Raw genomic sequence first — 17,312 nt, 5'->3', positions numbered from 1 at the left:
CAGGCTAACAGCAAAATCTGTGATTTTCCCCTGTGCTTACATGCTGACTTTTGTGCAGTGCTGTAGACTGTGTCATACCTATTTGCTCTTAATGCTGTGGCAGAGAGTTTGTCTAGATGGTAAAATACACTACTTCATCTCTTCCACCTTATGATTTTGGCATGCTCCAGTGCGAGCGACTGCGAAGCATCCACATCCAACATGCAGTCAACCAGTTGTCCATGTTGTATACTGAAGTGATTTATAGTTTTTGCAGCTTCTCACTACGACGGTGTCCAGACTGAAGCAGGGAGAACTGGACATTGTGTTCATACCTGTTCTTAAGCTTCTGGAGCACGGGCCGTTTTTGTTTAATTCAGGTCTGTGCAGCACATCTGTAGTGGGTAGTTTGAAGAGGACAGGTTCCCAAAACCAAGAGCTGGCTTGTGCTTAACAGTAAATAGTAGTTTATGACATGAGATGACATAATGCCATAATGCCTCACCGACATGGGTATTACGCAGATAGGACTGAGCAGTTTCAATTACATTTGAAGCACACCAGGATTCCTTCTGTGTAAAGTACACTTTGTATGAAAAGTTGCTGATTTGACATATTTACCCAGATTATTTCCACCTCTTAATCACTTTTGGTTTTTTGTTTGGTTGGTTTTTTCCTTAATCTAGGCTGATGTGGCTATTTTGGTTGTGGACGCTAGCAGAGGAGAGTTTGAAGCAGGTTTTGAGACAGGTGGACAAACTCGAGAACATGGATTATTAGTGCGCTCTCTTGGAGTGACACAGCTAGCTGTTGCAGTCAATAAAATGGACCAGGTACATGCTTAATTTTTTCACTTAGTTGAAAGCCTTCCATCTAGGATTGTGGACCCTAAGTTTAAGGATCAATATTGTGAAACTAACAATAAAGCATTGTTTCTTTGATTCTCAGCTCTGTCTCTTGTGTTTGGACTTTACCGTACTTTTATTTATATGGGTGTATTTTCAAAGCACACAGAAGGATAGTTTTGGTGCTAAAATGAGTAGGGGTCCCTCTTGTACTTGTGAAAATCTCACATAACCAGTTAACCCAGTGGCATCTGCAAGGGCACCTTGGTGGACATTCAGGTCAAGACCCCAAGAGCTTTATTTAAGCTTGTAAGGTGTGTTAAACATTACTGCTTGTGTTTTAGAATGTTACTGTGCTGTATATATTCTTCCTAAATCCGAATTTTGTTTAAAATTAAAAAAAAAAAAAAGTACTGTTCAAGGACAAATCAAACTAAAAGGGCTTGCAAGTTAAGTGGTGTATTTGCTTTCAGTAATTGTTAATGTCTACGCTCTTATGAATTCAACTATGAATCCACCTGGAAATCTCATATTTATAAATTGGGTGCTTTGTGGGAAGCACACCTATTGGTACTACAGAGTTGATGACATGCAGCTATATGTTTGAGTTGTGGTTAAACTACAATTTTATTATAATCTGTTTTCTATTTTAGGTCAATTGGCAACAGGAAAGATTTCAGGAAATTACGAGTAAACTCGGCCAATTTCTTAAACAAGCTGGCTTTAAGGTAATATAAATTTCTGAGGTCTTTGCTTTGTTCAGGTATTTGGGTAGGATGAGCTTTTCTTGCAGCGAGGTGGTTTTGTGTTACTTTCCTGCTACTACTATGTGCATGTAGGTTAGCAGGTTTCTTTTCTTACTGGTAGGGAGTACATTGAGCCCTGGGTAAAGTTAGTAAGTTCTTTAGTACTCTTTTTGTCATCATCTTTGTTTAGGTCTGCTGAATCTTTGGGGCACTCGCCTCATTTGTAGTTTCTTGGGATTTCTGTCTGCAAAGCAGAACAATCCGAGGATCGTCTGTGTTAATGTTCAGGATTACATGAATGACAGTAGAGAGTTTTGTACCAGAGCAGTGTCAGTGTGGATTGTGAACTCATAAGAACACTCTTCATTTGCCAGTTGTGTTCTTCTCATGTTTCATCAGTTCCAACTACTATCCATTTGGACTGGCTGTGGCCTTCCTGAAATCTGTACGCATAAACAAGCAATTCAAACCAAAGTTTTGCCTGTCAGATGTGGAATTGGAGTTTGTTACCTCAACTCAGTTTCCAGTTGTTTATGTTGCTATCATCGTGTTTAAATTTCTCCAACTCTTTGTTGGAGCACTGCGGTCCGGCTAGTAAACGGAATGGAAATGGATCAACAAAGTAATCGGCCTTTTCCAGGGGAAATAGGAATGTGCCAATTATTCTTTTATAGCTTGGATGCATAATATTGGAAAAAAAAGCACCCTTTGCTTCTGCTAGAAGATCCTGTCAATGTATGCTTAACTTCTGTTTGTTTTCTTAATTAGGAATCGGATGTGGCTTATATCCCAACAAGTGGTCTTGGTGGTGAAAATCTGGTCACAAGGGGTCAGTTAAGTGACCTCACACAGTGGTATAAAGGAAAGTGTTTGTTAGAGCAAATTGGTGAGTGCAGTTTTCCTCATTTAAAAACTGGTATATCTTAGTCCTCTGTATGTCAGAACTTTATTTTGGGGGAAATGTGGGACAAAGTTTTTGGAGTGCAGTATAGTTGATTTATCCTTAAGTGAGAAGTTGTTGAGATAACTATTGAATACAGAAATTCTAAAAGATCTTACCAATTTATTTGTAGATTCTTTCAAGCCACCACAGAGATCAGTGGATAAACCATTTAGGATGTGTGTTGCTGATGTTTTTAAAGGTTGGTTGCTTTTATAATATTTTCGCTATCATTTCACTGATGTTTAACACACGTGTTGAAAAATGATGTAAAAATAAGATTTAAAGTAGGAGCTCTATGTGTATCAGTGGCCTTGAACAGGGATATAAGTTTTCAAGCACTGTTCTTTGTTAATTTTAGATAGTACCCCTGAAGGAGAAACATACTGGAAAAGAAATTGTGGAAGAAAATCTGTGTGACCAGCTAATTGGCTATGTAATGAGTTGATGGTTCTGTAGCACAGAGTTTGGGAGTTTGTCTTTCCCAAACTGGATCTTGTTGCCTAAATGAATGTTTCTCAAAGTTTTTACAAGTGTGACTTTGGGCTCTTTCACCTTTCACTCCTAGATTTTAAAAAAATTTGAATGGTTCCTTTAATGCTCATTGTTGTAGCTGTAAGTAATGATAAATTCCTTCACTTTCGTATAAAAATTTGGGGGGGGTGAATTGGAAGAAAAGGGGGGTGGTGGTGAGACTGTTACAACCAGCCAAGGGTTTAATGAAATGCAGCTAGCTGCTATTCCCTAGCACTAATAGAGATACGGACAAGTAACTATAACCCTTTCTTATTCCCATTTTCTGGAGAAAATAGACTGCCTTGAGCCTTTGAGGTTTTCCATGGTAAACTTGCTATTTTTTTCAATTAAATCCATTTACATTTACAGGTAATTTAGAAGAAATAAGGTTTGTTACACTCATCCCATTTGAAACATTCCATAGGTCCCTTGAGAAATGTGAACTAAATGACAGCATAATTTGAAATGTTATAAATATTTGTAATCAAATATTATTGTTGAATTTAATATATTCAAAGAAATCTTGCTCTCTATATAGGGTGTTTATAGGGGAAATACAAATAAACCAGATCAAAATACTGATTGTAATTGGAAGAGTAAATTTTGTGCAATTTTCATGTGAGTCTTGGAGAAAACACTAGATGCTGTACATGCCCTGGGCTAGCGACTTAAGGTACTGAAGCCATAATGTTAAATATTGAAACCTTGCATGAGAACTTACCCTAGTTTGTTATCACTAGTTTCGTCATCTAGGCCGTCACTGTGTTGGGTTTTGGTTTGTTGTTTTTTTTTTTTTTTTTTTGATTTTGTGAGCTGTGGGAAAGTGTTAGGATTATTGATTGAGATCTTTCAAAATATTATCACAACTTTTTTGTTTCAGTAATCATTTTTGTATTGAGCTAAGTTTCACAAAAGGAGCAATTTTGACTAAATATGCTCTGTGGAAAAGTCTGACTTTTTGCTAAAGTGTGCAAAAAATAATGGCTTTGGAAAGGACAATTTACATATACAGGGTTTATTACTGAATGTGGCTTTTTAGGTGTTTTTTAGGCTTTTTTTTTTTTTACTTTGTGATCTCAAAACTTAATTAACTTGGATGTCACCAGAGGAAGTAGCTGCAGGTACAAGTACATGAAGCAACAGTTGTTCTCAGCTCTATTCCAGTGCCTGTGCATGCTCGGGAGGAGCTCTCCATAGAAGTGTGTAAAAAGTGAGAGTGCTGAGTGTACTCTTATGTAGTTTGGAAAACCCCTTTATTAAAGGTTACCCACACAAATGAGTCATCTACCTCAGCCTGATTTTAGCTTTTGTCCTCCATAGCCCTCCTCATATTCTTGCCAGACAAACTATCTGCTGATCCAAGAGGTCCCTGTAATTGCTTCACCACTGCATCAGTCCCCACTTACCCATCATATTACTGTCTAGGGTATGACTTGACCTGACTTTAGAAAAGCCTTGTCCAGCAGCCAAATCCTGAGGACAAGGAATGTCCTGACAGAACCTGATTACCCCGATACACAGAAATTGGGCCATTTTTATACCCTGATTCTGTCCCCCACTATCCATTTTGTGCTTGCATTGATTTCATGGGGAGCTGAAGGAAGTTGACATTTTGCAGGAAGCAATCAGCATGGGCGAGGGCAAAGCTTCAAACACCACACTGGTTTACCAAGCCAGAGCTGGTGATGGTGTGAAAAAAAGAGAAATGGTTCTTGATTGTGCTTGTGAGTGGTTGGGAACCTGGAACCAGTTCATGTTTCTGGTTGCCTGCAAGTGCTTGCAGAGCCAGCTTCAGGTTCTTTTGTGCATGATATTGAGGTGGTATTTTGTGCCGTGAGTTGGGATTCTTTTTCTAGCAAGTATCTGCTTCTCCAGTTTTCTGTTCCTTTGACATCTGATGTCACCTGTTAATTGACTTCATCTCATTTGCTGGAATGAATAGCGGAAAACTAGCTTGCAGGCATACTGGTAATACTTTTCCAGCTAGATAGATGGAAGCACTCATGAATAATGGTGATGAATGCAAAAGAGCAAACTGGTAGTGTGAGACCTCAAGATTTGAGGTCAACTTCTTTTGAATTCAACTTTAATTTCAGCTTTTAATCTAATGTGGCACACAAAATACTAAGATGCTTGCTTGTCACTGAATTCTAATGTTCAGCAAAAGATATATTTGTTGTTTGTATGGATACTGAAAATGTCATTGTAGAGTCACTTCAGAAGATTCTTTTTAAACACCTGCAAGAACATGCCAAGGAGATGAGGCATTTCTTAAGGTGTATGTGCATAAATGTGCACGTGTAGCACATCTATTCAAAATAACTCACATAATCAAATGGTGAACAGAGTATTAGGACACTGAAGAAGAAAAACTTTGTGAATCTCTTATTCAGAAATACTGAAGTCATCCACAATTATAATAGCTCCTCATATTAAATAGGACTGAATCAACCTTTGATTTGCCAGGAGTAAAAGTAATATGCAGACAGAGCATGTAGGATTCTGACTCAGTTAAACAGTAAATGGCACAGGAATTTGCACCTGTATGTGTGGGAATTTTTATGAAAGGCTTGTGGTATGTTTATCTGTAATTGTAGCGAGAAAGTGCTGAATTAAATAAAATCACTAGAAATTAAGGGTCTCAATCTAATATTGCAAAACTAAAAAATATGTCTTCATGTACCTACATTAGTGTAAAGAAGGATATTTCTCCCTTAGTTCTGAAAAAGAGAAGATCTAGAGGTTTTGAATTTAATGTTTCATTTTCATTATGATGCACAGCTGGCTAACTTGCAAGTACTTCAACACTCTACTGGGGGGGGGTGGAAACTCTGTCTTTGTTGTATGAAGAACTTACCTATGCACTGCTGAAGGGCTAACTTGTGATGGGAAACTGACCTTATTATGAAGTCTTTTGAAATTATTACTGTGTTTATTACAGACCAAGGATCGGGATTTTGTGTGACTGGTAAAATAGAAGCAGGCTATATTCAAGTTGGAGAACGACTTCTGGCAATGCCTCCCAATGAAACTTGCACTGCAAAAGGTACAGTCTTCAGAAGCGTGTTTACTTTCAGGTCAATACTGGGCTAGAAGCAGTTACTGAAATGGTAACAGACTGTCAAACTGATACTAACTGTCAAACATAAAATGTGAAAGCATAAAACGAATTTCTTTAGATGTGACTGTGTCTGTATAAATATGTCTATGAAGAAATCTTGCATGTGAAATCTTGCATGTTTTTTTTTTTACCTTTTTTTACCATATCAGATATTCCAAATGTTATAACCTCATGACTTTTGCCATTGCTTTATGAAGAGCCTGTAAAAACATCTGAGTTCCAACAATGTCTATAAAAATATGCAGTACAGGAATCATTAATATTCAGCTTTGCTGTGGAGTGTTACTGCTGTTAGGAAGTGTGAGGATGTTGAACAACTTTTAGAAATTAATCTTACGAATTAGATGGGGGAAAAGCTTGCAGATTGGATCTCTGCTGTTTGTTCGTGAGATTTGTCACTGATACTTTCATAATATACAAACTTTCAGGATATAATTGTCCTGAACAACTAGAAAAGCAAAGAAAATAGGATTTAAATTTCAATACAATAAAAAATTAAGCCCTCAAAATAAACTAATAGCTTTCTGTATCTAACTATTTAGCCTGAATTCAGCGACGTGCTGGTTTGACTGTCCTGTTCTGTTCCAGAACCAGCTCATTTAGTGCTAATTTGGGAAGCTCTTCAGTGTGCTAGTTTGTACAACTGTAAGCACCTTCTTTGCATGCACAGAAATGTTAAGATAATGTGGATGAATATGGGTTTCAGACCACTGTAGTCACTCCTCTGTTTGGGGAGTGTAAGAAGTAGCATGGAAAGAGATATGTTTCGTCTGAGTATCCCCAATGGTACAATTCTGTAGGGTGTTTTGGTTTTGTTTTTTTTTTTGGTGCTGCCTCTTGTATGGCTGAAATCCAGGTGAAGGTTGATGGTATTAGTTCATTAACAATGTATTATTTATATATAATGTAAAGAAGAGATAATATAATTTATCCTACAACACTTACTAAAGGTAGTGTGCGCATTATTTCATTTCAAGAGGCTGAGTTGCATTTATTCTGGGAGAATGACACCTATGTGTGAAATGATTATCAACACTGCTTAAAATACACTACTTAACATGCTTGTAGTTGCATGATGCTTTCTGGCACGTTTTTGACAGGTGGTTTTGGGAACAGATTTGCGAATCAATAAATACAGTCTGTAGTGAAATAGAACTAGATCCTACAAATTTATGCAGTATTCTTGAAAAAGTGGGTTTTTTTCTTTCTTGGTGTCTACCAGAAACCTCAGAATGTTAAGTCAGGAGCGATTAGTTTTGTCCTCACCCAGCAGCCAGGTTATCTTTTAAAGCAATTAAAATACATCAAAATCAGAATACAATTACTTTTAAAGGAGCTTTCTAGTAGACGCGATGTCGTGAACGAAAGGCATCAGTTATGCTTTTTTTATGAAAGAGTCAGCAAACCCACTTAAGGTAAATGAAAGTTGACATAGTACCATTAAAGTATATGAAAGATGCGGTCTAGGGCGTGCGTGTGCCTCAAAGGATGGGTGGGGCAGATACGGAGATATTAGTACTACGGCATTTTCAGGACTGCGTCATCTGCGCTGTGTGACAAGTGCCAGGTCCCCTCCTCTGTCTTAAATAAAGCCATGTTGTTGTGCAGGGTGGGGTGAGAGAATAGTGAGTCCTTACCAAGGGGGAAAAAAAGCTTCCTCAGTCTTCTCAGTTAAAAAGCTTTTACTCTCAACCCATTCATACTGAAAATTGATGAGTAATGGTTGATGAAGCACAAATGGCCCGAACAGAGCTGTTTGTTTGTAGCTCAGAACCTAGGTACTTCACTGTGAGGTTCTGTTCTTACTCATTTCCAGGAATCACACTGCACGATGAACCAGTTGATTGGGCTGCAGCAGGAGATCACGTTAGTCTCACTTTGACCGGCATGGATATCATCAAAATCAAGTGAGCAAAACTGGGTTTCAGTCTAAGTAACGGTTTGTTTTTAATGAAAAGCTTTATAACTATTACACTTAACAATCAGCGGTTTACTTGAAGAATGATGTGGCCACCAGGATATTTAAAACCAAAGTGATGCATATCACCTGGCTTGCATGTACAAACGTTGGAAACATCTGCTACACGTACAACGGCAACCTCAGAAGAATACTGTTAGTTTTCATACTTTGCCCTGGTGCTGACACTGGTATCCTTCAAAGCCCTTTTACTGAAGACTTTTCCTTGGACATTTGAATTGCTGAATTAAGGAAATCCTTATTGCTACATAAAACGGAAGATTTTTTTAAGAATGTATGGAATTGTAAATCATTATAACAAAACACATCCAAACAATTGCCATTGTGTACTAGTAAGTAAATCTGGGCAAGTGGAATTGATGGAAACTGTTCATTCAACACATTTAGCTGTTTGTAACATTTGTCCTGTAAAGGTTTTCCTGACCCTTTTTGTGGGGGGTCTGATGCATTCAGTGAGACACAGCAAAACTCTTCGTGCCTATTTCAGTCTGTAGGTTTCATGCGAAGCGTTAGCTTCAAGCTTTTAGGTAAGTGTCACTTGTTGTTCAGGCTAGAAAATTGGATCAATAATTTGTTCAGCTTTTTTACATTCCAGTTGGACTTCAGAGAAGCAAACTTCAAGCTACTGTTTAAAAAACTCCTTGCATTGATAGTTTTGCAAATTTATGCTCTGCTTTTAAGGGAAAAGTGGAGGCTTTTCTGTATTGCCATTTCGTAATGGGGTGTGATTCTCTGTGGTAAGTGGGGGGTGGGGGGGGGAGAAAGTTTTGCTCTACTTGTTGAATGAAGGCTTGAGTCAGTTCATTACCTTGATGTCATTCATCTTTTGGAGATATGTTAAATTTGTCAGAAAAGGTAGGAAGTTTTAAGTCGTCTTGATATTGATGAAGTTTGATTACATCTGATGTAGACATTTAATCATACTGTTTGTTCTTTTTGGTCATGTTTTTCTGGGTGGGATTAATTTTCCTTTAATTTTAGGTGGCTAAAGCTAGCCACTGTGAAGCAGCTGTGTCTAGTCTACCTTATTGACTTGTAACGAGCACCAGCTTTCTTGTGACTCTGTGTAGAGTTTTTTGGAAATGAGTACTGCTGAGAGCTTAAGTTTAGAGTGTCCTGATTATGGTGTTCCTTTATCTACAAAATAGTTGACTTACAGGCAGCAGTACTGCAATTTTGGGCACCCTGCAGTATTTTATGCTATTGATCTGGAACAATTAATCTCTGAATGAAAGTCTAATTCTTCAAAGTACCTACGCACAGGAAACGGTGACATTTTTAGAAACTGACTAGCAATGGACGTAATTGTTCACTGAACTAGACAGACCTCTTCATGCATACTGACAAAATACCGTAGACATTGTCTAGGAATTAATTTCGTTACAGGCTTTAATATGGTGTTGCTGATTTCCACCCCGTGTACACCCACCTCCCCCCCCCCCCCCACCCCCAAGTTATATTGAAGTGGTGTTGTCTTTGCTTTGCTTGTCTTAAATATTTTTCCAGTGCAGTGATTAACATTTGTACGTCACGATATATATCAGTTTCTTTCGTTCTCCTCTCTTGTAGTGTTGGCTGTGTATTTTGTGATCCCAAGGAACCCATCAAAGTTTGCACTCGTTTCAGAGCTCGGGTTCTCATTTTCAATATTGAGGTTCCAGTCACTAAAGGATTTCCTGTAAGTCTCTGTGAAAGTTCCTGTGTTCATTACAGGGTTGCTCAGGACTTTTCCTTTCCATGTTCGACGTCCCACAAATATGAGAGGCATTTAGCATTCAGAAGTTATTCTGTCTCTTCAGAGGAAATGGATTCTTCTGTAATTTGAAGAGTATGTAAGGGGCTATGGTGGCTGTTTGTGCATATTCTTGATGGATGTTAATACATAGCTGAGCCATTTCAGTGGACGTGAGTTCCACCACAGTCAGGCTAGGCTGTCCTTTAGAAAGCTCATGCCTTGTGGGAGTATAATGATGCATTTAGTTGTAAGATACCTTTCAAAATAAATATCAGTTCATGCTACGGAACTGCACTGAAGTGGCAGAAGCAAAGCACTTAAGAACGAAAGATGTATTTATGGTGAATTAATACATGACCTTTGACGTATCCATAGAGATCACAAAGTCTAGGAACTAGGAACAGTTACTGAATGTGAGGCAGACCCACGTGAGAGAAGTTTTATAAGCATTTGTTTAAAAAAATCAGTCTTAAGTTGATGTTTTCAAGTAGTAATATCTAGGATTTGTGATTATTGTAGAATATTTAATAAGTGAAAAAATATTTTTAGGTGCTTTTACACTATCAAACCGTAAGTGAACCTGCTACTATTAGAAGACTGTTGAGTGTCCTGCACAAAAGTACGGGTGAAGTGACAAAGAAAAAACCTAAGTAAGTGTTTTGCATAGGTAATAATTACTCAAGAAATGGACTGACTGTTGATTAATATACGCTATATCAAACAGCTTCTATTATGAAGCAATAATGTGTTTATAAGAACATGCTTTCGTTGTTTTAGTTGGTTTAATGTTTAGATTTCAAAGTGCTTTACAAAGTGAAATCCCTCCTGTCCACTTGATAAATGCTGAGCACCCGTGAAGAAAAATGACTTGCCTAAGGTCACTTGCAGAATTGGGAGTGAATCCTAGATCACCAGCCTCAAAGGATTGATTTTTTTTTTTTGGTTGTTTTCTTCCTGTAATAGCATGGAATCCTTGGAATAATTCTAGAGATGGGTTACTGTCTGAAATAAACTTGGCTAGACAGTGGGTCAGAGAAAAAGAGATTTAGGGAGTCTTCCCATAGAAGTCAAACTATGGGAACATCCCCCTAGTTATTTAAAGCTGTATTTGGGTGGAAATGCTGTTTGATACATACAATATTATCAGAATAATCCTTTTCCAGCAATTGTGTGGCTGAAACTGTTGCTGAAAGGTAATGGGAAGAAAATTCATTACTTGTACAGAGCAATGAATTGGCTCTTCAGTCGTTGGGTTTGAAACAAGACTTGAGTTCTACTAGGCATGAAAAAAGCAGGTATTAATGAGATAATTAACTTCAAAACAATTTGCTAAATGTGGTGGTGGATGCCCTTCTCTAGAAGTTTTTAAAGAAAACTCCAGATGCCTTTTTAAAAGGTGTGCTCCAGGCAAATGAGTTTTCAGTCTGGTGGCTTGGGTTATACTTGAAATCAAACTTGATCATTATACTTTTGGGTTTTTAAATTGTTTTTTTTCCATTTATTCACTGTACTCTTTTTCACTTATGCATGCAGATAGCTATAATAGAGTCTTCTGCTTATTTACCTACAGATTCTTGACTAAAGGACAGAATGCTCTAATAGAGCTACAAACTCAAAGACCTGTTGCTCTAGAGTTGTATAAAGATTTTAAAGAGCTTGGGAGGTTTATGTTACGCTACAGTGGTTCCACTATTGCTGCAGGAGTTGTCACAGAGGTATGGTATTTTTGTAACAGACTTTCTATACTGTAAAGGAACGGTGTTAACTTTCACATAGCATTTAGTTTTTATGGTTAAGACCTGTTTTACACCCTTTGTCCTAAAAAGTGAATTTATTCTGCTGGAGACAGTGCTTCAGCAAGTTGTGAGGAAATGTTGCCATGGTTCTGGTCAATTTATTAGGAGCAAAAATTACTCTATTTAGGATTTTTGAATGTTGGCTTTTTTCCCCCCTTTCTCAAGTGAAAGAATAACCCTTCATTATTTGAATATACATCAGTTTTTCTGAAATCTAATTACCTGTATAAATATACCAGAAGTAGTTTGTAAATAAGAAGCGTTGGCCATTTTTATGGTGGCTAGTTTGGGTCCCAGATCTTTTTTTGTTACCATTAAAGAAAATTGTATGTTTGATTCTTACTGATGCCTATAGACACTTTCTGATTCTCTGTGAGAGAAGCAAGGTCTCTGGGGCTAAATATAAATGTTTTGTCTTCTTTTACGAGCAAAAAGTACAAATGTAACTTCAAAAAATCTGCTATGATTCTTGGATTAGAACTTAAGTTCTAATTCTAGGCCTGAGGGAGAGAAATTTAGTCACATTAACCAGCTTCTGGTACTAAGACTTAAAGCGGAACATCATTTAATGTCAAAACTTGGAAATAGAGTGTGAGAGTTTGTGGCTTCTCCCTGTGTGCATAGGAATGATGTGCTAGGTGTGTCAGGGGCTCTGGGCCTTATGGAGCTTTAATGCTCTTAACAATCTATTTGGTCTTAAATAGGATCCAGAATTAGGGCTTTAATCTTGCACCCATTTTTCATTAAATTTAAGTTATTGGGGTCCTATTTAGATCTATGGTGCCCAATGTTTGTAGGACTGGGCACTAAATAACTCTTTGATTGTTATTTGGGAATTAGTGTTTTAGTACTTGTGGTCTTGTTCCAGAGAATTTCATAGCAAAAGGAATTATTTTTTCCACAGCTAACTATATCATGTTGAAAAAAGCTGTGATCATTTTAAATTTTTCACCATAGGGTTTTTTTCCATTTGCTTATATTTTTAGATTAAAGAATGACAGTGGTGCCAGAACCTCCTCCGGCCAACCAAAATGCAATCAGATATCCAAACCCTTAAACAGGAGTCCAGTTTACTTCACCTGAATGAACAAGTGCAATTAACTGGGGAGATGATGATGACAAAAGTTAAATCATATGAGACATCTCGGGAGCCCTTCATCAGTCTATCCCACTGCAGAACAGGATACCAACTGACAAGGAACTGCTAATGTTGCGCTTGTCAATCTCAAGAATCTCATGAGTTTCTCCACGTGGAACTTAGCCCTTAAAGAGCTTGATGGAAAAATCTTAGAAAGTTGAATTAGAGAAAAAGATGATGAGTCATCATGAAACAAACTCCTTACTTCCAGACATAAATTGTTTACATATTTTCTTTGATTTGCTTTTTTGCTGCACATTGATTCAGTAAAGTAACTTTATTGGTCTAACATATTTTTAGGTTTGAGCTGAACGTGTATTTGGGGAAAAAAGAACTATTACTCTGGTTTCAGGAGAATGGCATGTAGTATTATCCCAGGATTGTTTCCCCTGCCCCAAAATTTATTTAAAAGAAGTTTTCTTTTGCTGTGTAGTGGAAGCTGTGTCACCATTGGCTAATTTTATTTTTTAAACTGTAAGAATAATAAAATAAGTTTGAGCATAACTTTTGTCTCCTTCATCTTTTGTTATTTAAACACTTCCGAATTGTGTTAAATCATTCTTTACTTGCCATAACTCAGAAGTTTCAGAGTAAACTTATGAGTTAAAATGCGAAACTGGCATGCGGCTTGTCTTTCTGTGGAAATAATTTCAGTTTTTCTCCCATTACTCAGTGCAGCCACTATGCATACACATCTCTTTCATCCAGACTTAGTGCTCTTTTGAACAACAGCTGACAGATCAATGTTGGGATGTATGCTAAAGTCAGATTGTTGTGCTTACTCAAGCCTGTAACTCCTTTCTGCTTTTCAGTAATAGGGCAGGCAAAAGCTCCCAGCTGAAGAGAAAAGGGTCTTTCTGCTTCCTCCAGCATAAGCTCAGGACAGACACACTTTACTGCAACTTGGAAGATTTTTTTTTTTCAATAGGAAGTGTGAGAGAACCTCAAGTATTTCAGGACCTGTACACTAGTGCAGGGTGGAGACAACTCTACTTTGACCATAGTTAGTAGTGTGGGGAAGGAGCTGAAGTACTTGCTACAGAGTATCAGTCAATGGGGTTAACTGAAATAGAGCTGTGCCCTATGTAGTGAAGAACATAAAAAGCCAATATTCGTTGCTTAGTTCAAAGTCAGGTATGGTTCATACATATTTTTCCCACATGACTTTTTGGTAGGTAACTTTTTGGCACTTACATGCTTTAGCCCCAGTTTAGCAGACACCTGCACTTGCCTGCATAGATAAATTGTGCTGTTGACCACAGGCATATTTGTAGAAGTGTCAGCAACGCTTTCTGTGGAAATTACTTTTGTAAAATCTTATGAATCTGAAATATCTGAAAACTGCTATTGCCAAAACTGAAGCTTATGAATTATCACTATTTCTTATGTCTTTTTACAGTCCAGAAATGGCATTTAAGTACTTACCAGTTTCAACATGCCAGCTGCAAAGGTTTCAGTGCACCTGTTGGATTCCAGAGATTTGTACTGCCAAGCTCCTGTGTTGAACCTGTTCCACTTGAATGTGCGTTCAAACCTTAAATGTTTAGGTTGCTTTTAAGTCGGGACAGCTGAAGTGATACAGGCAAGAAGAATGTGTCTTCAGTTTTAAGACTTCAGTTACATTCCTTGCTGCTTGTGGACAAGGAAGTGTGATATGGGATGAGCCTCTGATAACCCTTCTCAGATGTTGCATTAAATTTTGAGACTCAGTATTCTGTTACAACAGAAAAGCAACTGCATGCCCTCCCAGTTTGTAGCTTGGGAGAGCCAGTGGTATTACCCAATCCAGTTTCAGCATGACTTCGCTACCATTCAGCACTGATCTGACCTCTGCCCATAAGTACCAGTTAGTTGATGCTAATGGTCTGTTGTTGTGCAAAGAAGTCATATCACCTTTATTCGATCAAAATATGTTCACATGTTGACCCATCAGACATTTGATGGCTTGGCAGTGGTCTAGGGTGCGAAAACTTTCTAAATTGCTGACTGAGGTATTCACAGTCTCCTAGCAACAACATACTATTCTCTAATACGGATGAGTTTTGGCTCTCTCTGGAGTGCAAGGAGGTGGCATGCAATCTTAGAGCATTTTGATAATCTAAGCATTCTCTCTTGGAGAAAAATCTCTTTTATGCAGCTCTTACTGGGCAGTTTGGGTTCTTGGGAAGTTAAAGAAAAATCTAATTATATGTAACATGCTTCCCTATAGTAAGGTGGCTTCCACTGGAATATCTGTGAAAGGGAAAGCATAAAAGCCAGCGTTTTGCTTCTTTTTTAAAAACTGGATTTCTGAAAACATACAACAGTGTACCAGGTAGGATTGTGCTTCTCAGGTATTTTGATTTGAAGGGCAACTCAGCTGCATACACTGGTTAATGTTCGGGGATATTGGTGGAAAAAAGAGTTTCTTATGTTGAAAGTCTTTTGTTTTGGCAGAACAATTGTTTTGGGGGTTACAAGGAAAAGTATTACAGAATCACAGAATGGTAGGAGTTGGAAGGGACCTCTGGAGATCACCTCATCCAATCCCCCTGCTTGAGCAGGGGGCACAGGACGTCCAGGCAGGTTTTGAATGTCTCCAGGGAAGGACACTTCACAACTTCTCTGAGCAGCCTGTGCCGCTGCTCTGTCACCCTCACATTAAAGAAGTTTTTCCTCATATTCAGGTGGAACTTCCTGTGTTCCAACTTGTGCCTGTTGCCCCTTGTCCTGTCGTTGGGCACCACTGTAAAAATGAGTCTGGCCCCATCCTCTTGACACCCACCATTTAGGTATTTAGAAGCATTGGTAAGATCCCCCCTCAGTCTTTGCTTCTCCAGGCTAAACAAACCCAGGTCTCTCAGCCTTTCCTCATGAGAGAGATGCTCCAGTCCTCTGATCATCTTCATAGCTCTCCGCTGGACTCTCTCCATAGTTTCCTGTCTGTCTTGAACTGGGGAGCCCAGAACTGGGTGCAGTACTCCAGATGTGGCCTCACTAGGGCAGAGCAGACGGGGAGGATAACCTCCCTCGACCTGCCGGCCACACTCCTTTTAATGCAGCCCAGGATACCGTGTGCCTTCATGGCCACAAGGGCGTGTTGCTGGCTCATGGTCACCTTGCTGTCCACCAGCAGTCCCAGGTCCTTCTCAGCAGAGCCACTTTCTAGCAGACCAACCCCCACCCTGTACTGGTGCCTGGGATTGTTCCTCCCCAGGTTCAGGACCTTACGTTTGCTTCTGCTGAATTTCATGAGGTTCCCCTCGACCCAGCTCTCCAGCCTGTCCAGGTCTCATTGGATGGCAGCACACCTTTCTGGTGTATCAGGCACTCCTCCCAGCTTGGTATCATCAGCAAAATTCCTGAGGGTACACTCTGTCCCTTCATCCAGGTCATTGATGAATATGTTGAACAGGACTGGACCCAGAACAGACCCCTTTGGGAACACTGCTAGTTACGGGCCTCCAACCAGACTGTGCTGTTGATCACGACCCTCTGAGCTCTGTCATTCTCCACCTCACTGCCCACTCATCTAACCCACACTTCCTAAGCTTACCTATGAGGGTGTTATGGGGGACAGTGGCATATTGATCATCATATTGATGATGACAAAGCAGTGAACATGAGCTGTAAATATGCTAGTCCAAGTGTCTTTTCTCTCTGTCTACTGGACAGAAAGCAGGTCCCTGGCTAGGTGTTTCAGTCTTGAATTATTTTGTATTGTTGCAAAATGTCTTCAGACTGTAGCTTGAAAAACTGGTATAAGGAGAAATTTCCCTGTCAAACCATTCTTTTCCTCCCCTTCTTCAGTACTTACCCTACCTGTAGCACTGCGTCCAGCTCTGGGGCCCTCAGCACAGGAGAGACATGGATCTGTTGGAGCGGGTCCAGAGGAGGGCCACAAAAATGATCCGAGGGCTGGAGCACCTCTTCTATGAGGACAGGCTGAGAGAGTTGGGGTTGTTCAGCCTGGAGAAGAGAAGGCTTCAGGGAGATCTTGTTGTGGCCTCTCAGCACTTAAATGGGGCTTATAAGAAAGGTGGGGACAAACTTTTTAGCAGGGTTTGCTGCAATAGGACATGGGGTAACGGTTTTAAACTGAAAGATGGTAGATTCAGACTAGATATAAGGAAGAATTTTTTTTGCAATGAGGGTGGTGAAACAGTGGCACAGGTTGCCCAGAGAGGTGGTAGATGCCCCATCCCTGGAAACATTTAAGGTCAGGTAGGACAGAGCTCTGAGCAACCTGATCTAGTTGAAGAAGTCCCTGCTCACTGCAGGGGGGCTGGACTAGATGGCCTCTAAAGGTCCCTTCCAACCCAAACCATTCTATGATTCTACAGGCAGAGGGGAGCTGTTTTTGAACAACTAAGATAATTCTGCCTCCCTGCTTCAACTCCTAGAAAGGAACCAAGTGTTACAGAAATGGTAGTTTTTTCCCCCTTCCCTCTTTTCTGCTGTTGTTTCCAGGGTTCATTCCCACTCATGAGCGAGTGGTGCAGGGAAGACGGAGAGAGGGGGAGGAGTTCAGAGTCTCTC

At 39.3% G+C, this 17,312-nt stretch overlaps 1 protein-coding gene across 3 annotated transcripts in view; it reads left to right on the top strand.

The window, feature by feature from the left end:
• The window catches only part of HBS1L (HBS1 like translational GTPase), a 66,055-nt gene extending 52,757 nt beyond the window's left edge, over positions 1-13,298 (top strand). For all 3 annotated transcript variants that reach the window (XM_075087686.1, XM_075087688.1, XM_075087689.1), the window contains 10 exons: positions 666-812; positions 1,478-1,552; positions 2,339-2,456; positions 2,644-2,712; positions 5,968-6,072; positions 7,964-8,054; positions 9,695-9,803; positions 10,410-10,510; positions 11,431-11,575; positions 12,643-13,298. In XM_075087686.1, coding sequence (XP_074943787.1) covers positions 666-812; positions 1,478-1,552; positions 2,339-2,456; positions 2,644-2,712; positions 5,968-6,072; positions 7,964-8,054; positions 9,695-9,803; positions 10,410-10,510; positions 11,431-11,575; positions 12,643-12,654 — 972 coding nt within the window. In that variant the 3' untranslated portion in view covers positions 12,655-13,298. The remainder of the gene's footprint in view (positions 1-665; positions 813-1,477; positions 1,553-2,338; positions 2,457-2,643; positions 2,713-5,967; positions 6,073-7,963; positions 8,055-9,694; positions 9,804-10,409; positions 10,511-11,430; positions 11,576-12,642) is intronic.
• The last annotated feature ends 4,014 nt before the right edge of the window (positions 13,299-17,312 follow it).

Source organism: Phalacrocorax aristotelis, chromosome 3 (genome assembly GCF_949628215.1).
Source record: "Phalacrocorax aristotelis chromosome 3, bGulAri2.1, whole genome shotgun sequence".
Classification (NCBI taxonomy): Eukaryota; Metazoa; Chordata; class Aves; order Suliformes; family Phalacrocoracidae; genus Phalacrocorax; species Phalacrocorax aristotelis.
Note: the sequence above shows the minus strand (reverse complement) of the source record. Positions and strands in the feature narration are given on the sequence as shown.